The sequence below is a fragment of the Channa argus genome, chromosome 11 (genome assembly GCF_033026475.1).
Source record: "Channa argus isolate prfri chromosome 11, Channa argus male v1.0, whole genome shotgun sequence".
NCBI lineage: Eukaryota > Metazoa > Chordata > Actinopteri > Anabantiformes > Channidae > Channa > Channa argus.
In genome coordinates, this window is record NC_090207.1 from 20,866,913 (window position 1) to 20,891,520 (window position 24,608).

The 24,608-nt window shown below is 39.2% G+C and overlaps 2 protein-coding genes across 3 annotated transcripts in view; one reads left to right on the top strand and one right to left on the bottom strand.

The window, feature by feature from the left end:
* The window catches only part of cabin1 (calcineurin binding protein 1), a 36,626-nt gene extending 19,313 nt beyond the window's left edge, over positions 1 to 17,313 (bottom strand). The window contains exons 1-31 of one of the 2 annotated variants that reach the window (XM_067521610.1): positions 17,132 to 17,313; positions 16,467 to 16,525; positions 16,233 to 16,325; positions 16,030 to 16,143; positions 15,537 to 15,671; positions 15,207 to 15,387; positions 14,994 to 15,123; positions 14,738 to 14,887; positions 14,206 to 14,513; positions 13,906 to 14,083; positions 13,679 to 13,812; positions 13,370 to 13,587; positions 12,963 to 13,035; positions 12,197 to 12,384; positions 11,947 to 12,084; positions 11,557 to 11,745; positions 11,228 to 11,470; positions 10,953 to 11,106; positions 10,756 to 10,871; positions 9,785 to 9,946; positions 8,417 to 8,623; positions 8,130 to 8,275; positions 7,711 to 7,972; positions 7,329 to 7,499; positions 6,053 to 6,112; positions 5,712 to 5,801; positions 5,390 to 5,550; positions 5,079 to 5,299; positions 2,596 to 2,661; positions 1,720 to 1,899; positions 1,145 to 1,530 (exon numbers count right to left, since the gene is read on the bottom strand). In XM_067521610.1, coding sequence (XP_067377711.1) covers positions 1,145 to 1,530; positions 1,720 to 1,899; positions 2,596 to 2,661; positions 5,079 to 5,299; positions 5,390 to 5,550; positions 5,712 to 5,801; positions 6,053 to 6,112; positions 7,329 to 7,499; positions 7,711 to 7,972; positions 8,130 to 8,275; positions 8,417 to 8,623; positions 9,785 to 9,946; positions 10,756 to 10,871; positions 10,953 to 11,106; positions 11,228 to 11,470; positions 11,557 to 11,745; positions 11,947 to 12,084; positions 12,197 to 12,384; positions 12,963 to 13,035; positions 13,370 to 13,587; positions 13,679 to 13,812; positions 13,906 to 14,083; positions 14,206 to 14,513; positions 14,738 to 14,887; positions 14,994 to 15,123; positions 15,207 to 15,387; positions 15,537 to 15,671; positions 16,030 to 16,143; positions 16,233 to 16,325; positions 16,467 to 16,469 — 4,857 coding nt within the window. In that variant the 5' untranslated portion in view covers positions 16,470 to 16,525; positions 17,132 to 17,313. The remainder of the gene's footprint in view (positions 1 to 1,144; positions 1,531 to 1,719; positions 1,900 to 2,595; positions 2,662 to 5,078; positions 5,300 to 5,389; positions 5,551 to 5,711; positions 5,802 to 6,052; positions 6,113 to 7,328; positions 7,500 to 7,710; positions 7,973 to 8,129; positions 8,276 to 8,416; positions 8,624 to 9,784; positions 9,947 to 10,755; positions 10,872 to 10,952; positions 11,107 to 11,227; positions 11,471 to 11,556; positions 11,746 to 11,946; positions 12,085 to 12,196; positions 12,385 to 12,962; positions 13,036 to 13,369; positions 13,588 to 13,678; positions 13,813 to 13,905; positions 14,084 to 14,205; positions 14,514 to 14,737; positions 14,888 to 14,993; positions 15,124 to 15,206; positions 15,388 to 15,536; positions 15,672 to 16,029; positions 16,144 to 16,232; positions 16,326 to 16,466; positions 16,526 to 17,131) is intronic. The other variant, XM_067521611.1, reaches the window with a different exon arrangement.
* A 1,246-nt stretch (positions 17,314 to 18,559) lies between these two features.
* LOC137136345 (neurofilament light polypeptide-like) lies at positions 18,560 to 21,325 on the top strand. The gene is made up of 4 exons (XM_067521618.1): positions 18,560 to 19,687; positions 19,912 to 20,036; positions 20,164 to 20,579; positions 20,669 to 21,325. Exons 1-4 carry the CDS (start codon positions 18,620 to 18,622, stop codon positions 20,893 to 20,895), a joined length of 1,836 nt encoding a protein of 611 aa, XP_067377719.1. The 5' UTR covers positions 18,560 to 18,619; the 3' UTR covers positions 20,896 to 21,325.
* Positions 21,326 to 24,608: the final 3,283 nt, after the last annotated feature.

The window sequence follows — 24,608 nt, forward strand, 5'->3', positions numbered from 1 at the left end:
TCCTTCATCAGATTGAAGTGGTAAACACACTGGTTCTGTATCTCAATGTGCAGTATTTAATATCTGATAAAAAGAAACTCTTTGCTCATTCACAATTACTAAAAGGCAAACCTCTTTCCAGCTCAGTGACTCATGACTCAATGTCAATATTGGAGCTCTATCTGAAAAAAATAGGAAGCTAATCCCACTTCATGTCATCTTACAGAATTCTACTAGCCTATAGCATGTAATTGAAGGTTTCTTCTTCTTCCATTTTTTTGAGATAAAAAAAAAAGTTAGAAAATCAATGTGAGATGTTTTCTTGAGAACAAAACAGGGGCACAGATGCATTTTAACACTGCATGTGTTGGGTTGTGAGGACAGCTAAGAGACCTGCTTCAGACAATAGAATCACATCAAGTGACTGCTATTACTGTAAGTCACTACTAGATTACATTTGTAGACTGCTGAAATCCACACAGGAGAGTGAAAACAAAAAACAAAAATGTATGAACTTGCTTAGCCTCAATCAAAAGTTATTCAAAATTTGATTGCCCCCCAAGGGATTGTCCTTACTAAAATAACAGACTACTCAAAGACAATTAGGACAACACTACCACAAAATGCTGCATATAACGGCACTCTGAGGTCTAAAGTCCAGTTTGTCACACCTGAAATATAAAAGAGCTAGAGCCTTTCCCGGCTAAATTTACCCTTATTGAGCAGGGACAAAGGCTGTGGTAAAAAGGTTTGACAAACACAGTGCTGACAGAAGGATGCCACCACAGTAAAGCTTCACGCAACCTCCCTGTGCCAAACTGGCTGAGAGAGCACTGCGCTACCACCCACACACACTTCTGCCCACAGAGCTTTATAGCCAACATGGGCTGTTTCAGTAACTCATGTATCACTGAAGAGCTTACAGACCCAAATGAATATCCAAGACACTAATACAAAATGGCCAACACAGCTCTAATATACCTGCCACAGAAATAATACAAAATGAAACAGGAGGAAATGTTAGCAAGACTGATTTTCTATAAATGTCACCATTAATGGCAGGAGACACTTCTAATAGGTGTATGGCTTGTATTTAATGGACGACTTGGCCTTTCAGAGGAAATGAGAATGGACTAGTGCCATCAGTTAACAGGGGTGGTCTAACCTGATGTGTCTTGCTTTTGGTGTAGAAGAAGGCTAGGCGATAAAGACTCTTGTAGTGCTGAGGGAAGCGGCTGAGGCAGAGGAACAGAGCACGGACACACATTTCCACCAGCATTCGCCTCTGCTCAGAACGTTCATGGGGCAGGGCCTTGGGCACTTCAATCACCTCTGCAGGGGGCTCTGGTCTCCGCTTTCCCTCAATGGCTGGGGTTTGAAGACCAGCTTGTTGAGAGGGGGTTGGCTTGGGAAGTGTGGCTGGAATAGCCAGAGGATTGTCTGAAGAAATCTTGGGGGCTGAAGCCTCAGGGAGTGTCACCACCACAGCTTCTACTACTTCTTGGATAATTTTTTCTGCAGTCTGGATGCCAGAATGGTCTCCATGTGACACTGGAGTAACATTAAATCAAAAAATGTTACGACTGTAAACAAGACGTAAGAGTAATTTTGTACTTGTTAATGTCCATATTCATGGATGAGATTAAATATAAACATAATAAATGAATAAACATGCAATAGGACATGTAACTTTAGTCAGAATGCTATACAATGCTATTTACTTTTTGAATCGCTGTGTACCTGTGTCTTCCGATGCAGGTTGCCCATCTTTCACAGGGGTTGTACTTTCTGATGAGGATGAACTGAGTTTCCCAGAGATAGGTTTGTGACTGCTATCTTGTGAACTGGTGGGATCTGTGAAGGCATCCTGAGTGGAGTTGGAATCCGAGAGCATCACTACCTCGCTGTCCTGACTGCGCTCTGCCAAAACAGCAACACACACACACACACACACAAAAGAAACAACAGGGGTCATGCTGCCAGTTGAATCGCTACAGGTAGGGGCACAAAACTTAAACCTTTTGGAATATCATGGATAAATACACATATATGCTGCATAAAAATTACTTACAATCTTTACTGGTCAATACATTTAGATTGCTGTACTCTGTAAACTTCAAGGGGGAATTGCATACTTTAACTGCATGCTCTGTGGGCCTGTCAAGCTATTGGCTAGTGGCTTTTTTAATTCAAAATATTCCCTATGGTAGTGTGTGAGTGTGTTGTAATAAAATATAATTATGAAACAAAAATAGGTTGTGAGCCACAAATCCTTATTAGTGCATCACTAATGATACACTGTTATTAAGAAAAGGTTATTTGTTTTTGTAAGGGGTCCGGAACCAAAATACCAGCATTCTTCTTAATTGCCATGTTGTGCAGCCTCAGCAAAAATAAACAGCCCTTGACTAGGAACTGTATATAACAAAAATCAAGCTTGTCATTATTGAGGTTAAAGGGGCACACATTGCACTTTTGTCATGGGTTAACAGCAAAGATACTGTGGTACTGTAGTATTTAATATGTCAACTGATGTGTATTCAGTGCTTCCTACAAAAATGCACTGGACTAACAACCTAGCCTCTTAATGAGTTTGGTGGGTTTGAAGAGCAGTACCATTCAGGGAAGCCAGCCAAATTGGAGACCTGGGCAGGCAGTAATCATGGTCAAACTCTGGTGAGGCTGTTGAAGATATGTGGAGCTGGTTTTAAAATATAATCAAACAAAATAGCACCTCAATAATAATCTGCAATAGCCTTCAAAATATTTAAATCATTTACTTTTCTTGACAACTAAGTACCACTCCCCTTGAAAATGTAGAACCTGATTCAGACACATTTGGTGAATGATTTTGTTCAGGAAGAAGCAGCAACATGAAGAAAATCCATGGTAAAGATTCAGAAAGGATACTCCTAAGCTATAGATAACAATCATATTATGAAACAGGAGTCTTTTCTCTAAGAACATGATAAGTGTATGTCTGAATTAGGCCTTACAGTCTTATTGCCTTGATATGTTTTAAGCAGGACTCAAGCCAGAGAGATTGGACACCTATAAACATGTGCTTGGTGGGGTATGCTCTGACTTCAGTCACAGAGTTCGGTGCCAAATACGTGCCAACCACATTTTTCCTGTCTTGGCATTTTCACACTAATTGGCCGTAATTGGAAATTACATCCAATTAGTGGAAAACAGTAGTTAGAGTGAAATATCTTCCAGCAATTTGACTTTCTGTCGTTTTCTCACCACACCAAACTCAAATACAATGAGACCACATGATACACCAGACACTTTAGTGGATTGTGATAAAGGACTGATTTTGTCTAGTCATGAAGACATTCACCCCATTAGAACTACATGCATATAAATGGCAAAGCAGGTGGTAAAAGCAAGCAGGCAAAGAGGTAGCAGGCAGGTAGGTAGGTAGGTAGGAAGAATCTGGAAAGGGTGACAAACTGGCAACATGGGCAATATGGCTGCATTATTTGCACATTCAAGCTAAACATGACACATGGGGTGGGTGAACAGATGTCACGGTTTTTGTGGGAATAATGGCCAGGACTGTTTTCTTTAAACAATATTCAGCTTCAGATTCACAATACCTTGCAGAGACTTTCAACTAATGAAAATCCTGATGTCTTGGTGACAATAAAATATGACTAAAACCTTTGCACATGTCTGGTCTTTAACTCAAAACCAAACAATCGTGACTGCAATGCTGGAAGTACAAGATCTTACATAAAAGATGATTAACATGCATGAATCAAAATTCCAAGCCATCACATTCATTGAACGCACCATCAGGATGTTCATTACTGTAAGCAGTTACCTATAAGCAGCAGATTATCTGATAGAGTCTTTTTTTCAAAACACACATTTTCTATTATTATGTTGAGCATCATGGGGTGAAAAAAAAACTTCTCTACTATTAAACTTTTCTATATAAATCTAGATTTATTTAACTGAGAACCTTTATTTGTTTATTTATTCGCACAAACTGTCATAATTTTGCTACTTTAAAAAAACTTATCATGATACCCATCTTGGGATCACTGGCTTCTACCACTTTTCAGAAATCAAAAGAACTCAACACCGGTTTGCTTATAAAAAAAATTAAAAAAATCTAGTAGCATTAGTTATGAAAACTACCCTGGTGAAGGTCCTTTGTTGAAGCATGCTGATATAGGAAAGAAGATTATTGAAGTACTGATAGCACACCTCTATCATTTTTTTTATATAACAGGAATTAAACATCTCACTCTATACAATGAATTTAAACCTTTAATTTTGTTCCTTTTTAGCAATAGAAGAATGTTTATGATTTGGACAAAGTGTACTTGTGTATGGCTGGCTTGCTAGTCTGTTTGCTTTAGCTGCGCTAATGGATCTCATGGAGGAAATAAACTAAATTACCTGGTTAAATCAAAATTATACTACCACTACCACTATGTAAGGTGCTTACTGATACATTTGTACCCAGAGTACCCAACAACATAATACAAACTACTATAAACTGAGCTAACCTGATCAGTGAAGACTAGTTAAGCAATAATCAAGACTTGTGAAAAATTTGCTGCCTTTTTGGTGTGGTACCACACTGAGGCTGAAAAACACGCAGTCTAATATACTGCACAAATATGACCATAATGTTGTAAGCTTATGGAAGTTACAATTCAAACAACAATTGTAACATATCAGGAGAGGTAAGATGATTGGTAAGAAAAGAAAATAAGACCAGCTTTACAGCAGTGGCTAGAAATACATGTTATTCCACACACACACACACACACACACACACACACACACACACACACACACACACACACACACACACACACACACAAATTAAATCTTCACTTCTACTTGTTTCTACACCACTCTGTTTGTCAGGCATAGCAAATTAGTCAAATAATCAGTAGCCATATTGCCCATTTCACCACATCCCAATCACCCAGTGCATGGGGATCACTGTAACTGAAACCGAAGCCATTAAGCACAGTGATTTAGCAATCTGAGCACTCCATAGTGGGCTTCCTGTCCCAGTGCAGAAAGGGCAAAGAGCCCAACCCCAGAGACAGTGTCTAGGACTGGGACTGTACCATCAGCCTGCTGCTCCTCATGCCGCTGCTGCTGTTGCTGCTGCCACTGCTGCCGTCGGAGTGTTTTGCGTTTCGCGTAATCGTGGTCAAACGGCGTGGCCGCATAAGGTGGGGATGTCAGACCTGGGGTGGCAACAGATGGAGGGGAGGACCTGTGGACGTTCCCTATGCAAGCTGATGAACAATTAAAGTCATCGTCCATCATGGAGGGGGGTTTCTCCCTGCAATGAATCAAGGGCAATTTTGAGAAAAAAATGTCAAAACAAATAACTTTTTAAAACCTTTGCTGGGTCATATTGTATAAGGCTTACTTTTCATGGGACCTTGGCATGCTTGGCATACTTTTTTCTTCCCCCCTTGCAAATGGTCCTGTAGCTGCTTCAACCAGCAAAGTGAAAAGCTGATCATGGTCCAAATCAGGATCAGCAGACTCTAGTAGTTTAAGGATGGTGGCACTCAAACGGAAATGCAACTGGATGAAAACAGAAACAGAAACTTAAAGGCCCACAGGATTATGGAGAATGTCCTTACTTTTGAATACTTTCACTTACCTTAAGTAACATACAATGCATTAATATGACAAGACACCTAGCAGGTAGATACGATTTGGGCTACTAGCCACTGGTAATTTACCTCGAGGGCCTCCATAGCCAGGTCAGGAGGATTATGATAATGGATTTTCCGGGGGTACCTGGCAGCCTCTTCATGCAGGTAGTGTGCAGCCTATAAATATAAATACAAGGGAATCAACAACCCAAGACAACAATTTGTGGCTTCACTGTGGCTTAATAGAGTACTCACAATACTATTTTTTTAATGTAAAATTGCTAAAATTTATATATTTTATATTATTTACAATAATTTGAACACATCTTTTGTGACATTAAACATTCTAAATATGAGCTAGAATACTGATTAATTTACAATCAAAACAATTATGCAGATAATCAACTATTAAAACAAATAATAAATACATGGCTGCCATTAGAGATCATGTGCATCCATAGTCTGTTGCACACTGGTGTTCGACTGATCTGAGTACAGAAAAAAAAGAATGCGACTTTATTAAACATAACTGTTTGACAAAAAAATGGCACTTCTATCAATTTAATATTAAATTTACATTTAATAATACAGTGTGCAAAACGGGAAGGGGTCTGAATACTTACTGATGAAACTGTAAATTAACTTCTAGACTAGTAACTTAACAGAAGGATTGCAATAAGCAGTTGAAGACATCAGTGTTTTAACATGTCATCTTCGTCTGAACTCCATGACAGTGTGTTATATACAAGTTCATCTGCCTCCACTGATTTTATTAAAACAACAGAGCAATGAGTAACTCTATACATTGTTCTGTAAGAAAAAAAACCTTACGAGGGTGGAAGGAAAGTGATCTTTGTTTTAGTAGGCGGATTATGAAACAACTCCAGGGAAAGCAAGAAAATAAGATTTTAAACAATTTAGTATTGAAGGATTATTCCTGTTATTTACCAATTAAGGTTTTAATTTAAAATGTCTTTTTATAAAATTATTATGAACTAATAAATGCTAATGTTTTACTATGGATTTACCACCTGTTAGAACATAAACAGCTTAAAAATCAGCTACAATAATTACTGGTCATGTTTTTTCATAGTTATCATAATAAGTATTGTTTAAATTACAATTACAAATTACAAATACAAAGTGGAATATTTTTAATTTTTTACTTAAAGTAAAATGTAGATAATCTGCTTGGCACTTTAAATTGAACGAATATTTGAAGTTATACTTGAGTGGAGATTTTTTTTAGGCCCAAACGTGCACCTCCGAACACTGTAAAATCACATTTTGTTACATATTGGGCATCATTGCATATTGCAGAGTGGCGATGTTGGCCCTTGTCCTCCAAGACCACTGGCTGATCAGTGTACAGTTCAAGAGTAATGAAGACTTTGCATTATTGCACAGGTTTGCATTATGTACATTACTGTGCAGTGTGCATTGCTGTGCAGTCCTTTAAATATAATTCTGTCCAAAATTGATCATGAGGACAAAATACGTAAGTTAAAATAACCCTTGAAATCCACATTCAGCATCTGTAATAGATGCCAGTCAACAATCTCCATCTTTTGTGTTTAGCAAAATGCAAGTAAATAAACACATTAACAGCGAAACTCATCATTAAACATAAATTATTGACTGAATTCAACATTAAAAATCATCTGAAACTTATGTGTGTTGCCTGATGTTACAGCAATTGTTTACCTTTTTGTAAAGCTGCAGATATTCCACTGGAGGTTTCTTGCGTTTCTCTGCTATTTTCCCCAGCATGTAGTGAATGAGCCACTCTTCTTCATCACTGTCACCCTCACAACAGGAAGCCCCCTGGAAACACTGAAGGGCTGTCTCCAACATGGAGTCTTTCCTTTCTTCCATCTGAAATAGCACAACAACAACAACCACACACACACACACACCCAGTTATGATTAATTTAACTCAAGGAGACAGATGAATTTATTCTAAAATGAATTCATGTGTGTAACAAAGTTACAGCATATAACATCTGTATAGCAAATATTGTGAAAATCTGGTAGGGAATACAGATGAGGAGTAAGACAACTCTGCTTGTGTTAACACATGTCCCACCTGTTTAACAACCTCTGTTGGGAGCTCTTGGCGCCACTGCTTGAGCTGCCGTGAAGCGAAGGTATGCAGTGCATATGATATGGTCCCATACTCGATCCACAGAGAAAGGTTGGAGCGGTCTATCTCCAGAGCCCTCTTAAAGCAGTTAAGTACTGCCTGGGAGTGTTTCCATATAGGAATGTCACTTTTCAGCTCGTTGGAGTTGAGCTTTTCCTGGATACGGCTGGCTCGTGCTAATGCCATACCTGCCCAGGAGTCAAACCTGAGGAAAGATACACATTTTAAGTAAAGTCACTGAACTTAATTAAATGTAAGAAACAGCACACTTAGAATGAAATGTTCGTTCAAAAAACAAAAAAAAACTGATCATGCTTTGTAATCTGCAAATGTGCTACCACTAGCGTGGAGAAATGAATTACCTGTTGGGACACACACAGATGTCATGCATATAGAACTTGATGGCTTTGGACTGCTCCTTGTTTTTGAAATGGTAATCAGCCAACAGGTAGTAGATCTCATCTATGATTGGAGGTGCTGGAGAACTACCCTCAGGAAGGCATGGGGCCTTAAAATAACAAAATGTAACAGTTCTTCAATGATTAAATTCCCAGGACAAATGAAGTTAAGAATGACAGAAAAATACAATGGAAATGAAAGATATTATTCAGCACAGCTCCTTACACTCATTGTGAGTCCAATTACTGACCTTCTCTGTCATGCCCTCAATGTAGGCTGCCACTTCTTCCATAGTGAGTACAGGAGTGTCACTTGAGGGGGCAATGCTAGCAAACTTTCTCAGCAGATTGGCCAGTTCTGCAGACACTGTGCTCGTCTTATAGCTGTCAAACTCAGGCAGTGACTTTGGTTTGAAATATTGGAACATGAAGAGTGCATCATTCCACAGCAGCTCAACCTGTAAAAAAAAACAATAATTCCAAATGAAAATTAGTGTCCATAGAGTCCATTGTGTTCAGCACTAACAAACAGCACTGAAGCAAATTAGAACTAAAACAGTTAGAAACCCAGATTGCAGTGGCGAAGACATCCATCTGGTGGCAAGAAACATGCATTACAAAAATACAAGGGCCAAGTGTTGTGAAGCCTTGCAGTGCTATATGTGACAGTAGTGATTAAATTTATTTTTACAATATTAGAGACTATAAAGTAGCCCCCGATACCCCCATTTAGAGGCTTTGCTATCAAGACAGTTCCTAAATGAAGAAATGCTAGATTAACTAACTAGTGTTTATAATCACAAGGTAGACACAGAATAGTGTACTAACTATTAAACAAAAATGTGGCAGTAATGTCCAGTGGACCGTCATTTCAAGGGGCTGTTATTTGTGGTCTGTCTAAATGTGCTCAAATTTCTCACTCAGTAAATTAATGCTATTATGCCATTAATGCAATTTCAAGCCTCGATTTATTTCATGTGAACCTTGCAAGCTGACAAAACAACATTAATGGCTAAGGCAGACTTGCTCTGTGTTGTGAGGGTCAATGAGGGCATATGTTTGCCAAGCACTCTATTTGGGTAGGTTTGCCAAAAAATGTGACAATTTATACCAATTAGACAAAGCATTAAGCAATTTTCACCACCTCTTCACCATTTCACCGCCTCTTCAACATCATTCAGCTATCATCTAATTCTCAGCTCAGCCACGATTAGAGTTGTGCATGTTACATTATCATTAAATACTTTAATGGTTAAAACAGATGAAATGGACTTTGGTACTATGCAGGTAAACAGATTAAATTCTGATCCAATCACTTCAACTTCATGCAACAAATTAGAAAATACTTCAAAGGCACGACTCTTTGGAGAAGACATTTAAGCCTCTTCACAGATGTACAGGAATCCTGATCTTCAATGTGCCTTCTATACACGCTGACCCTGACTGAAATCAAGCAAAGTTTCTACCGTGAAAACACTTCTGACTCAGACAGACAATCACCCCGTGTGTTACATGTGTGAAACACAACTCTAGAGAAATCAAATTTGTTCTGGATATTACCCAGACATTATAAGGATTGCATCTGTGAAAGAGGAATTAGAAGCATCTGAGTGTTTGACCTGTGGAGATGAGTGGTCCTCAAGGTAGCGGGCCTTGTTCTTCTTACTGGGGTAGGCATATAGGCAGAAAAAGCACTGTTCCAAAGCCATCTCCAACTCCTCTTTGTAAGGATGAGATTCATTTTTGGATGGGGATGCAAACTCTTTTTCCAAAACTCGAACCTAAAGCAAAGCAGAACAGTAAAACTGCTCAAATCTGTGAAACAAAACTGTATTGTCACCCAAAGGGCAATTATTTGTCCAGAAGAATAGTAATAAATAAAGACCACATCATGTATGTAGTAGAAAAAGGAGGAAAACAATTAGAAATCTGCAAGTATTAAAAATGGCTGTGATGAGGAATGTAACAAGATTGTGTTAATTGGTTTACCTTATCCCCTTGGAATTTAGTATAGTTAAAAAAAATAAATACATGAATAAACAAAAAGACTATGAATGCAGAAGGTGGAAGCTGTCAGACAAAATGGACTTTTAGTAGCCGCCTTTTATGGGGTTCACAGACTGCTTCCATTGAGGTCCAATGATTTTACTACTAACTTTAACCAACATGCTAAATCAACATGTTTAAACATTTTTGGTTTAACACCGAGTGAGCCAAATCAAAAAATGAGCTATCGAAAAAGAGCTATAAAACAGCTTTTATAAAAGCCCCTTACAAATGAACTTTGTTCAACTAAGAAAGACATATGCACCCGCAAACACAACATGAAAACACCCTGGTGTACCCCAGGTCAGAATAAGCACCGACTGGTCTGCACCATGGCAAGTACTGAATTTTTGCCGTGCTGACCCCTGTACACCACATCAATAAAACCAGACTACATTTGATTGAGAAAAATATTAAAAGATGCATAGCATAGCAACCTCTTGTAAAAAGTAAAAATAAAGAATGTATAGTATTCAAGCAGTACATTCATGCATTAACGGTTAGCATATTATATTTGCAGAGGGAGGTCTAGAAACAAACTTACAAAGAACTTGAGGAGTGCACCTTCGGAGTTGCAGCACAAGGAGCGACGGCCAAGATATTCATGGGCTGTATTCAATAGCATCAGGGAGGACGGCAGCATAGGAGTGTCTGAGTTATCTGAAAATCAGATTTGATTGCATCACTTCATTTAACAATTAGCATGGCATCAACATCACTGGAAATCTGATGTCAACAAACCTTCATCATCCCCTACAGAGATATGTTGTCGAAGCATACAGTCAAAAGCAGCCTCCTCATGTTTGATAATGCGATACAGGATAATCCAAGGCAGAACTGAGAAGAAATAAGGCTCCTTGGGATCGTCAGAAATGTTCATGCTCAGATCAATCAGCTGAAAACATAAAAGCAACCACACAATTAATTGAAATACCACAAATATTTATCATTTCCTATTTTAGAATAAGTTTAGTACTTTATTTTGGAAAACTGTGTTATTTAAGCCCTGTTCTAACCTGGATCAGGTTGTTAGCCAGTCGAGCCATAGTAGAGAAATGGAGAACATTGCTTTGAAGCTTTGAGTCTTTGTTGAAGCAGACTTCGATGCCATCCAACAACTTTCTAATGATGCTGACCCACTCCTCCTTACTAGGGGGAGAGTTGTACGAAGCAGAGTTGAGCTGCTGCAGAGCTTCATTCAAAGCTACTTCGCTGCACTCAAAACACTGCTGGTAGTCCTGCAGCTTCAACAGGGAGTTCTAAGCCACAGAGAATGACATGTTTCACCCATCACACAGTACTACAAATGCAATAATTGAAATCCTGATATTGCAGCATATCTAACCTGCAGTAGCATCAATTGAGCGGGTCGCTCAGGTGCTGAGCTCACAAACTCAATTGGTTTACTCCTGCTATCATAATTAAGAGTGGGCAGCAGCAGGCGCACAACAGATTCATAGTCAGCAGATTCAAAGAGACGCTGGATCTCTTCCAAAGACTGACAACGCTCCAGAGACTTTAGCCTTTTGTCAATCTGTCCATGAGAAAAGACAAAACCAAAGTCACCCCACAGTCAAAATAGCTACAGCTTAAGCTATTGTGAAGGATTCGCTAATATTTTAAGTATACTTTTCACACTTTATAGTATTTATAGTATCAAGCTTTGTTACAAAAATATTATAAACACATAAATTAAAGTTAATTTAATTTGTTTGAAACAGACTGTTCAACTGACCTCCTCCACAGAGATTGCTGCATCTACACGTAAGTTAGGCAGGTTGATGGTGTAATGTTTCCCTTCAGGGGTTTTCGGTTTGCTCTGCAATAGGCCTATACAGACATCATAGCTCTCCAGGGCCAATTCCATATCTCCCTAAAACAGAAGGAAAAATAAATAAATAACACTCAAAACACAGCCTAACAAATCATACCTAAGTGAAAACAACTTGTAACAAAAAGTCAATGTTTTTTAATATTCACTTTACCTGTACGGCTAAGAACCGTGCCTTGAGCCAGTAGACACGCACCATAACATCTAGCCAGTCATCTTCAAACAGGTCTTTTTGAGATGAGCCTAAGGCTAGAAGTAACATGTCAGCTTGGAAGTGCTGCCCAGGGAATTCTGGATCAGCTGCATCATTGCCAACGTCAGTACAGCTTCTTCTAGGAGACACTTGAAAAGAAAAAAATATATTACACTTACTTTCATGTAAAGTTATAAAATAGAATAAGATTAAATGAAAGCAAAATGTTTAGGTTAGTTGGGGTTATTGCAACTATAAAAACACTTGGAAGGTTCCGTTTATGCAAATGTGTTACACACAGTAGCTTTGTACCTCTCAAATGATTTCTGGCAAACACAGCACATACCCTTACAGACAGTGGCTTCAGAGCACTTAAAAAATGACAGGCAAGTTTACTTTTGTTGTAATGAGTTACTGACACAATTAATAATAAATAGATTTGACTGGCTGTAATCAAGGAGAGCAGCACTGCAATTTTGCAGGGATTATGGGACAAAACATTCAACTTTGTTAAAGGCAGGATCAGATGAGTTAAATATGGCTTATATTAGCAAGCACTGAATGAATATAATTTTTGCATCAATCCCAGATAAGGAACCTCAGGATCAGTTCAGTACATCTCTCATAATTAGTAAGAACATGCCTTTCCCCATAAATTACATTCAGCAAATCACACTTGAAAGAAAATATGAACAGCAATGATGAGGGTTAGCTCATTGGTACTTACGCGTCTTCCCTTTTTTGTGTAACCACTGCTCCAACTTCAGCTCCATGCATGCTAAGCTCATTGCCAACATTTCCTAGCAGATATAAGCACTTATTAGCGGTTCAAAAATGTAAGAATAAAAAGACTTGCACTCTGAAGACCTTTCTTAAATTTCTCAAATATCCTGGACAGGAATGTTTTACCTTTCTCAAAAACAATATTTAAGATGCATCACACAGAAATTAACCTATTGAAATAATTATAGTCTGGGATTTTTTCCCAAATTGTATTCTGCATTAAGTAATGATTAGATATCAGTGAGTAACAGTTTCTGTTGAGCAAGTCTTAGAGAAAATCAATTTTCCATTAACATCGGCAATCTAATTAAAGTTCAAGTAAGCATGAACTTCAGTTTTCTTGTAATATACCCGAATGTGTTGTTTGCTGCAGTCCCGAAGCAGAGGGTTCGGAAGACCACTGCTGTGTTTTCGCCAGGTCTGATAGACCTCCAGTACCACAGCAGTGAGACCACGAGGCCACTCCTCCATAAACTTCTGTCCCACTGCTTTCAGGTAGCGCATCATCAGGTCCAGTATACCACCATTTGTCATATTATTGAGTAGAAAGTTGTGGACATTTTGTTGTTCTAGAGAAGCAAATGCACAGTTGGTTATTACCACAGAAATAAAAATATGACAACAGTGCCTTTGTGAATACAAATACACTGAAGTACATACCTGCTTCCATGTATTCAACTGAGTCAAGAGGCACGCAGCTCCCACGCAGAGGCTGTATGTCCTCCTTGCCATCACATTGCATCTCAGGGTTACTCAGACTTTCATCATCGTTATCGGGAACAAACTTCTTTAGCCTAAAACAAACAAGTAAAATTGCTTTTATTAATAGGGCTATAACAAGCAATAGATTTGCAAAGCTTATTTTATCTGAGTTTACTGTAAGGTACCTGGAAGGTAGGTATTTAAAAAGTAGTTCTTGAAAATCAATCTTCTCCTCTTTTTTGCATTTTGTGTTCCGTACACGTGCTGAGCGTCGCTTGGCTGTCTCTCCACTATCTTCAATTACGCGTTTCCTTTTTGGCGCTTTCTTCATTTTATCTGTCAAAGAAACTTCCATTCCTGTAGCTGTTACAAAATATAGGCAGTATAGATTAGCCTTCATACTTTAATTTATTAATAAGACAACACTGCTATGATCTTTACCATCAAATATAAGCAAAAGAGGAAATCTCTTTTAAACAACTAACCAACAGGGGCAGCAGAAGTGGTGATCTCTACGGTGGTCTGGCTAGTGGCAATCTGAGGGTGAGTGCCAGTTAGGGGCAATGGTGCTAGCTCAGGAAGAACCACTGCTGGTAGGGAAGAGCTGGGGCTGCTGCTCATCAAGGTAGTCTGGCCCATACTGATAGGGCTGCTGGGTTGGGGGAGGTTCTGAAGGACGTTTCGGTCACGGTACTCAGACAAATCTATTCTTCGGCCAAGACTTGGGCGTGGTGGCTCACACGTGGTCTGATGTTTGTACATAGCAAGAAGGCTTTCGCCAACATGCTTCCATCTGAGATAAAAAGAAACGGAATTCAAATGAATAATTCTTAACAATCAGTCTATCGAGAAATTCACTGCAATATTCCCATTTATGCATGAGAGGTAATTCATCTGTCATCAAAACGTAAATGGTGGTCAAATCTTTTATCATTTAAAATACAGTTCAAAAGAGACAAACCATTTCAAATTAAACAAATAATTTTAAATTTTAAGTAAACACAGCAGAGCACTCACGAAAGGCAGCGGATGGGTTGAACGAGGACAAGTTCAGGTTTTGGCTCACAGTAGGAGAGAGCCTGTCTACGCCTTCTTATCTCCAGTGCCTCCTCTACAATGCTTTTTCGTTCTTCCTCCTCTACTTCCACATAATGGATTGACATGTCACTGCAAATGCACCACATTACAGTACAGGGCTCCGTTAGTAATGTAAAAATATAAAGTAGCAACTAGAGGGCCGTCTAAACAGTAGAGTAAAATTAGCTAGTTTTACCATTTTATGAACATCTGCATTGTGTCCTTCTTCAAACAGGGCTGTTCCTTGAAGATTCTCTCTTTCAACACCAGGCCTTTAGTGTAACAGTGATCCTTCTCTAGGGCTTTGGCAATGAAGTACAAACAGCCTGAAAACAAATGTGTGCAGGTGAGCCCTGACAGTGGAAATGAGAAAGGATAAAAAGGCACGACAATCTAGGAATTTACATACAGGTGTAGTCACTTAGTGTGTAGAGAATAGTTATGAGGTTGTCCAGACATGGCCAGTGGTCTGGGTTACAGTTTAATCCCTCCTCAAAAGCATGTCGAGCCAGAGGAATCCGCACCAGTCTCACAGCCACCTGACCAATTTTGTACCACATGTTCACATCAGTGGAATCCAACATAACTGCCTAACAAAGGAACAGAACAGTAAACATGGTGTTAACCCTCACCACAGTGTAAGTCATGTGCATTAAAAACACATATTTAATATAAAAAAAAAAATTGTATGATGTCAACAATAACAGACATTTAAACTGGAGGTGTCATACTGTTTTACCTCCAAATAAAACTCCATAGCAGTCTCCAGGTCATCCCGTGATGCAGCCATGCTAGCCAAGTTTTTAAAAGTAGAATATTTTAACATCAGTCCAGGATGCTTGAGACCCACTCTCTGATCATCTGAGGGCATGGCCTAAAATATAGGAACACAACACAATCACAATGTAATGCAGATTTGTTTGGGTCCCATCAAGAGATCCGATTATAAACATTTACAACTTCTATGCACGGGCACGGTTTGTGCTTTCACAAAACAAAATCTAAAGTGTGCGTTTCACATTTTATTGAAGCAACAAAAATAATGGCACCATATCTGTATTTGATGAAGTAACTTGGAGTTCTGTGTCTTGCTATAGGACATCTCAAAACGAAGAGGAAAAGCTAGGTATGAAACCACCAACTCTGTGGTTAACAGATGCTGCTCTACCTTTTACAGCACAGCATCCAATGACACAACCTTGACATGATTATACACGGTGTAAAATATGTACCTCTTTGAGCAGTGGAGTTTTGAGAAGCTCATGATAGGCCTTGGCAGAGTCCTCAAACTTGTCATGTTTTTGTAGGTCTAAAGCTTTGTGATATAAAGCAAATGCCTCAGCTTCCTGTGGATAAACACCAAAGATAACATATTTAATTTTGAAATGACCAAATCAGTAAAGATGCTACATACTGCTGAATCACTGCTGTGTACCTGAGCCTCTTTTGTCTGAGTCTTGTTACTTCTTAATGGGTCTTGAGACTCATCTGCTGCTGTTGCAGCAGCATTTAGAGCCGCTATCCGAATCTGTAAAGAATCATGTGGGAAAACAAGAAAACCCCTTTACCAACCACATCAATAAAACACGAAGAGTCGCTTGTACGAATAATCCAAACAATCACAGAGTACTAAAGAAATAACAAAGACACACTCAACAAACAGCCTTACCATTTTAATATCTTAAAACTAGATATTCCAGCTTCACCGTTTGCAGCTTTTCATTTGGTCTACATAATGCAGGGAAAACAAAGAAGATATAAATCAGGTAAAACAACAATTTACCAATTAAATGAAATAAAAAATATACAGAAAACAATATTATACGTCTAATTACTAGACAACTGCTTACAAAGAAGTCTGTCATTAGTGCCAAATCGACTGCCTCGCCTTAACATCATGTTAACCTGTTCACTGCCTTCATTTTAATTGTACTGTTAAACTGTTCCGTACATTTAAGAGCTGTTCGGGCTAAATAAAGCCGAACTCGACACAAAAACCAAGATAACCTGACAAAGTCAAATGTTGTCACTTGTTCTCACAATAACTACGATGTGCTGTGGATCGCCTAGCTTACCAAAATGACATTCAAAACTTAGCTTGGTTAGCTGAACGCAACGTTTTGCTGCAGAAAATCCCAAGCAATGCTTTAGTGGGGGAAAATACAACCAGCACCACTGGCAGCATTTAGTGAATATATAGTTTCCCGACGGGGAAGCACATTTAACAAAATTGCCTCAGCTACATGATGTTAGCGAACATTCGAGCGTTATATGAGCTAACGCTATGCTAGCTAACGTTAATATTTCACCGGGTGATCATCTCTTGCAACTTACTGTTCATTCCCGTTTTACTACGTGTGTTAAGGTTGCTGTTACAACTGCAAAGCAACTGACTCTCGAAACAGTAGGGTCGTGAGTGAACATGAAGCCAAAACAAGTTTGAAACTTCATTTCTTCATCATTCTTTGTTTTTGTTAGTGTTACGGGTGTTTGCGTCACAGCATGAAATTTGCTACCCGTCATTAGTAAAGGGGTCACCCATTGGTCAATAAACTGTGGGTGTATTCTTGTGGCCAATCACCGATTATGATATTGGTGAAACCACATCTCAAAGCCGTAATGTAGTTTTCCAAAAGAAAACGCATTAACTAGTGATGGACAGAAATACCAATGTAGTTATTTAATTTAGAAAGACAACATGTTTGGTTTAAATATAAATTTGGCAATTCTGAAAATTACATTTTGTTTATTCACTTTATAGCTATAACATTATATTATGTGACTTTCATTTAAAATAGACCCCCAATATTACGGTGGTTAATACATATTGGCCCTGGGCCTAAGAATTCAATGTATTAAGTCAGTATAACTAAAAAGGACAATTCCGAGCCATTGCCGTTTTTTTTTTTTTTTTTTTTTTTTTTTGACGTTTTCTGCTGACTCAAATAATCACTATCTATCTAGAAAGATACTGTAATACTGACGTTTTCTTATGATAACTAAACAAAACTGCAAAATATATTGTTTTCATTATTGCAACAGCATATTCTGTACACTGTTTCTACAGTAGGACACAACTGTATTACTGGCTCTAAACCTATAATCGGTTTATCTAGGATGCCTTCTATTTAAACTAAATCAGGCAATTTAGTTCTTAAATTAAAATTACTTCTCAAACATTTACCAGTCCGCATTTGTAAGGTGCAACTTGCATGGTAAGCAGACAACCACTAGAGGGCAAACATTTATTGCAATAGCCCAAAATGTTTTCTCTTATATTGAGGTTTTATTTTTTACCATATATTTTTCCAAATCTGATATGCTTAGTAAGTATCATCATAGTAATATTATAATAATTTTATTTCTAACGCAACTGACAAATGATACAAAATGGTGCAAAGCAGTGTCATCATGTAGAAAGGGGGGTTGTCTTCCTTTCATCATGCAGTATTTCACTTTTTATAGTTACATTACAAATAGACTATGCATTTGAAAGAATCTATAGTAGCATATTGTTACACATTCTGCAGTTTTTACAAGGAACAGTATAGGTTTTTGTCCTCGGTGACCCTGTCTGTTGCAGTCCCTTGTTGCTCCACTGCTTATCCTCCTCCACCCCCCACACTCATCCTTACCCCGCCCAGCTTTTGCCTTGGCTGAGACTAGCAGGCTGGCACCGTTATCAATTCGTTCTGTCAGCATGCCGGCAAAAAATAAGCTTACGTCACAGTCATTACTAGGTCTATAAAAGCCAGAGTAATGCAGATTCACTATGCAGTCAACCAAGCTACGTTCCTCGACGTAAGGCAGTCCTCTGAAATCATGACTTCCACTGGCTTTGACCCTTACTTTCCTTCTACTTACAAGAGGAGAGTAGTTGTGCGCAGCGCAGGATATGGAGCTGGTGGAGGAATAGGATCTAGGTCTGCCTACTCCACCCATTCTGCCCCAATAACCTATGCATCCTCACGCAGAATTTATCCAGCACAGAGTCGAGTTACTTCCACCTATTCCTCCTTGCTGTCTGCTCCAGGGTCTGCAGCTGCTACTGAGCTACGCCTTGACCAAACAGCCCAGGTCGGCTCTGAGTTCAAAGCATTAAGGACCCAGGAGAAGGCTGAACTTCAGGATCTGAATGACCGCTTTGTAAGCTTCATTGAGCGGGTCCATGAACTGGAGCAGCAGAACAAGTTGTTGGAGACTGAACTGCTGCTGCTCAGGAAAAAGCAGGCCGAGCCCTCCAACCTTAAGGCCCTCTATGAGCATGAGATCCGTCAGCTTCGTGCTGCTGTAGAAGACGCCTGTCATGAGAAAGACGCAGCCCAAGAACACAGGGATCAGATGAATGACTTGCTGAGGAATCTGCAAAAGCGTTATGAAGATGAAGTCCTTGGTAGGGCAGAGGCAGAAGGCAGGCTTGTAGATGCCAGAAAGGGTGCAGATGAAGCTGCACTGTGCCGGGCTGAACTTGAGAAAAGAGTTGGAATCGTGCTGGATGAGCTGACCTTCTTGAAGCATCTCTGTGAGAGTGAAATTGCAGAGCTGCAGGCCCAAATACAGTACAGTGCAGACATGTCAGTGGAGATGGAGGTCACTAAACCTGACCTATCTGCTGCTCTCCGTGACATTCGAGTGCAGTATGAGAAGCTTGAACAACGCAACCTTCAGTCAGCTGAAGAATGGTTCTGTAATAAGATGAATGTGATGACAGCAGGCACTATTCTCAACAGTGAGAGTGCAAAAAATGCCAAAGATGAGGCTGGAGAATACCTGCGGCTCCTCAAAGCCAGGACACTGGAGATCGATGCCTGCAGAGAGATGAACAAAGCCCTTGAAAACCAACTACAGGAAGTGGAGGAGAAACAAAGTGCAGAGATCTCTACACTGCAGGTCAGGAAAAGAAAAACAAAGAAACAAATCTTGCCTCCCATCATAGTGCTGCTAATGTCTCTAAATTTCTTTCGATGATAGGTTCATTTCTCCAGCAATTAATATTGGTCTGACCACCAATGTTGCAAGTTATTTAGCATGATACCCCCCAAATTAGTTGAGACACAGTTAGCATCCAGCCTGTAACTTTACCACTAACATGCCCCTTTATTGTTTCCACACAGGATACAATAAGTCAACTGGAGGAGGAGCTGAGGGCAAATAAGAATGACATGGCTCGCTACTTGAGAGATTATCAGGACCTTTTGAATGTAAAGATGGCCTTGGATATTGAAATTGCAGCTTACAGGTGAGTTAATTCATCAGTTAAGCTATGATTATTTCCTGTTTTTTCTAATGCATTATATTGTTTTCTAATTATTAATGCTTCAACATGAAAAGTAGTTTTTTCTTTGATCTTTTTCTTACTCTGTTAGGAAGCTCCTCGAAGGAGAAGAGAGCCGTTTAAATGTGGCAGGACTAGGCCCTGTCAGTGTTTACTCCCAAGCCTACGGTGCTCCATCCTATGGAAGAACATATGTCTCCATGCAGTCTGCAGCTCCATACCTGCTGAGCTCCCGTTTGTATACTTCACCACTCCTTACAGAGGAGACAATATCTGCAAGCCAGGCACAGCAAGCAGAGGCTAGCCCTCTTAAAGAGGAGGAGGACAAGGAAGTGGAGGAGGAAGAGAAGGAGGAGGTGGAGGAGGAGCAGGAAGAAGAGAAAAAGGAAGAGGCAGAGGAGGAACAGGGAGAACATGAGCAGAAAGAAGAGGAAGTGGAGGAGGTGGGGGTAGAGGAAAAGGAGGAAGAAAATCAAGAAGAGGGAGAGGGCAAAGCAGACAAAGAAGGTTAGTGTGCTTATCTTTGTTTAATTGATATGTGTAATGGAAAATATTTTTCTGACTGTATGTCTCATTGCTTGATTTTGCAAATGAAGAGGGTGAAGCAGAAGATGGAGAAAAAGACAAGGACGAGGAAGGAGGAGATGAGAGCCAACCTCAAGAAGAAGATGCTGCAGAGCAGAAAGAAGATGCTGCAGAGCAGAAAGAAGAAGAGGGTGATGAAGAGGTAGAAAAGGAAAAGGAAGAGGAAGAAGAAACTGATAAAGGAGAGGAGGTGGTGGCTGAAGAGAAAGATGGAAAAACACCAGATAAAGAAATTTAAATTTACATGCTTAAAGAAACCTGCTAGCTTGTAGCTAAAGGATCTACGGTGCTCCATACACAGAGATGTTTGTCTCATTCAAACCAAATGAAAATCAATTGAAATTAGATGTGTTTGTGAATGTAACCTCTATGATCAATTTGAGGCACTAGCATGTACACACAGGTGCTCACTGTACGGTACAAGCCAAGAAATTAAACTATTCAAAAGCTAATCAAGTAATTGATGACAAAATGTAGACAGGATATGTCTGGAATGGAATTTTTGCTTTGCAGAGATTTACTTGCAAACACCTGTGTGCTTTACTGCCACTAAAACATGCCTGTAAGACTGTCTGTATGTGCAATACTCCTTTTGAAATGCCTTACTTCTTTAAGCCCACAATGTGCAGCAATGAACTCTAATAAAGCCTTGAAGCATTGTCAACCTAGAGCTGGCTCCCGGCTGTTCATTTGTAGTTATAAACAGAAATACTTGCAATGAAGTGTGAAATCAAATAACACTGAGTATACATTAGTAGAAAATATTAAATTTCCAAATTATGCAATACACTTTACAAGGATGGAAATTTTCAGTTGCTAATTAGCCTTGGGCTACTTTATTCACAAGTAAAATAAAATGTTCTCTTCTCACTGGAATGCTAATGGGGTTTAATGAAAAAAGTACACAGAATGCAGCCAAGGAGCACTTGGTTCTATCCATATTGATAAATTGCTCTACAATCGACTGAAAGGGCTGAAGCAAACCAGCAAGTCAGCAACTAAAGGTTTTTGGGGGGTTTTCAGGAAAAAAAAGCCAGTGGGGTAATATCATGAAACAGAAACAAAAAATCACAGTATATCACACACTATCAAGCTTCACATTGTCAGCATGATCTTCCAGTTAAGCCTCATTTAGTTTCTCTTGACCTGGCTAAACCAAAGCGTATGTAAAAACTGAATTACATCTCATCTCACGTCAGCAGGTCGTCTCTATCCTGACGTGTCTACAGTCTCTGTGTGATCAGCAAGCTGACACCGGTGTTTTTCCTGCTGCCTCACCCTCCTCCACACTACTGTCCATAAATCAGGATGCACTGAAACCTTTATGACTGAGCTGCACCAAAAAATCTTGCCAAGTGTCAACCCACACAGGGCAGCAAAAAGACAGAATGGGAGGGAGCAATTTCATTATTTTATTAAGTGGCGAGAAAGAGAGAGAGAGAAGAGAGGGAGAAAGAGACAGAGAGAGAAGGTAAAAGAGGGAGAGAAAAATATTGTACTGCATTAAACCTTGACAGAGGACAGGCTGTTTTTTATCCACCAAATAGGGGGAGAGACCGTGAACTTCCTTTAGGCATCTGCAAAGATGCAGTCCCAATTCCATATATGTGAACTTCAAAGACACACACTCTCTGCCTTCTCTTCTCACACAGATTGAGACAAACACAAACATGAGAGGAAGTGTGTGGTTAAAATATCTGGTGCACACCTTGAAATTTTGCTTACTGAACTACTCAAAATTGCATATGATATGCACCATAAAATATTAATATGACTTCACTTCTTGTACATGTGGTACATGGTCTAGTTGATTTCACATATGTAAAGCAAAGCCCCAAACTGTATGCAATCAACTTTTTTCTTCCTTACCATCCATATTTGTCTTTGCCACCCCGCCCCGAGCTAGACTACATTATCCTCCACCTTCTGTTGCTCTCAGCTGCTACAGCAAGACTAGACCCAGTCCAATGGAGCACTCAATTTAATCATTAGAAATTCTACTTTGTAGGGACTTTGGCTTCACTCACACACTTCTCACCACTCAAAGTGATAGCAATACTTTGAATGTTTTCTTATTAATTAAAAGTGCACTAATAATACACTATTAGCTGGATTTAATATACAGACTGCCTGCAGAGAGAGTGCTGAAGTAGTGATAGAGCTCTTTAATATAAATACTGTAAACCACCAGTAGGGTATATAGATACTCCCTCAGGTTGTCTTACACATTGCTTGTGTTGCATGTTGCTAGTGGAGGCTTACAGGGCTTTGTGTGTATATGTGTGTGTTTGGGTGTCTTGGCATACTGGGAAACAAACTCCCTGTAAATTTTTTTATAACATTTCATCTTTCAGATATTGAGTTTCCCTCCCTGTTTCATCTGTCACAATTGTGCTATGAACAGACTGATATATAAATCTTATGAGTCTCCCTTTCTTGTGGGCATACACTATGTCAGAGGGAGGGCCACAGAGGCCCACTGAGACCACCCAGACATACAGATGCTTTAATGAAAAACAAAGAGCTGAAACTGCAAAAGAAGAATTTCCCGTATAGAGGAAAAACAATCAACTGTCAGTAAACTAGCATGATATTCCTGTATATAAATAGTTTAATTATGTTTCATAGCTTGATCAACACCTACAGCAGCACTTGAATATGACAATAATGTCAAAATTGTTTATAACATCATTGTCAGAGTAGGACAAATCTGACACATTTATCTATCTATTTATCTCCAAGTACATTCACAGTAACAGGAGATTGTCTAATAACTGGTTTGGTCTCAGAAACACTCCCTACATAATGAAAAGAATATTAGCTTTCCCTTACAACAAATATATATCAAATTTCAATAGGATACAGCAGCTGTTATGGACTCAGTGTTAAAAATCTAATCTACAAAGCAGAGTACCAGCAACACTGCTTGATATTTAGTTTTGCAGTCAGGTCCACATAATAACGTTTCATTTTAAAACCAAGCTGATGCTGAGATGAAACGTTGCACTGTTTCCAGTAGTAGGCACCTGCTAATGCAAAACAAATATCTGTATTGAATCTTCTAATGCATACTGAAGCAATAGCATCAAAAGACAGAATGAACGCTTTCCATGTCTTTGAAAAGAGAGAAGCACTTGCTATCCTGATTATGTTTTTAAAATTGTAGGCGGGTGGGTGTACTCCTGTCAGACTGCTCAGGCTCTGGTCCAGACAGTGAGGGTGGTCACGCTGCAGTCTGCCTTTTCTTGGCTGTCATACAACCACACTTTGTCTTCACAAAGAAAAGGACATTTTAGAGTTGTGGCTCCCTCTGCCGATCTCAGGGAATCACTTAATTGAAAGCCTCTGCTAAAGAGGCTTGAATTGAATTGGCCTGAAAGATAGCCGACTATTTCATTTAAAGATGTGGTACTTCTAAAAATAGATACATGCTTCTCCTGTTGTATATAGCTACCATTTACCATGTACCCATTGCAGTGGTACAAAGGATGCTTTACTGAGTCAGATGGAGACAAATGAGGAGCCTCTGGGCATGAATGCATCACAACCTGGAAATGAGACGTTAGATTTAAATGAGCCTTACTGAACTTACTGAAGACATTAAATCATTTTTACACTGTACATGCCTTGATGTCATTTCTGCTGCAATTTGAAGCTTTCTGAGCAAATTTACTTTGTAAATCAAGGTGGCCTTTACTTTTATAATATTAAAAGATACAGTCCAGTGAATGTAGCTGTCAGTATTAGTACCGACAAATACTGACAGCTTGCATCATTACACAGTGACCATGGTGTCAGACTCTGAAGGATCTGACACAAGGCAGCAAGAGCAAGATAAACACATCTTTCATATCACCTGCTGTAAAAGCAGAAAAGTTTGGATGTGACTTTTTGCACAAAAAGTCAACTGCAAATCAACTTCTGCCCCAGGCTGTCAAGTCTTTACACTCT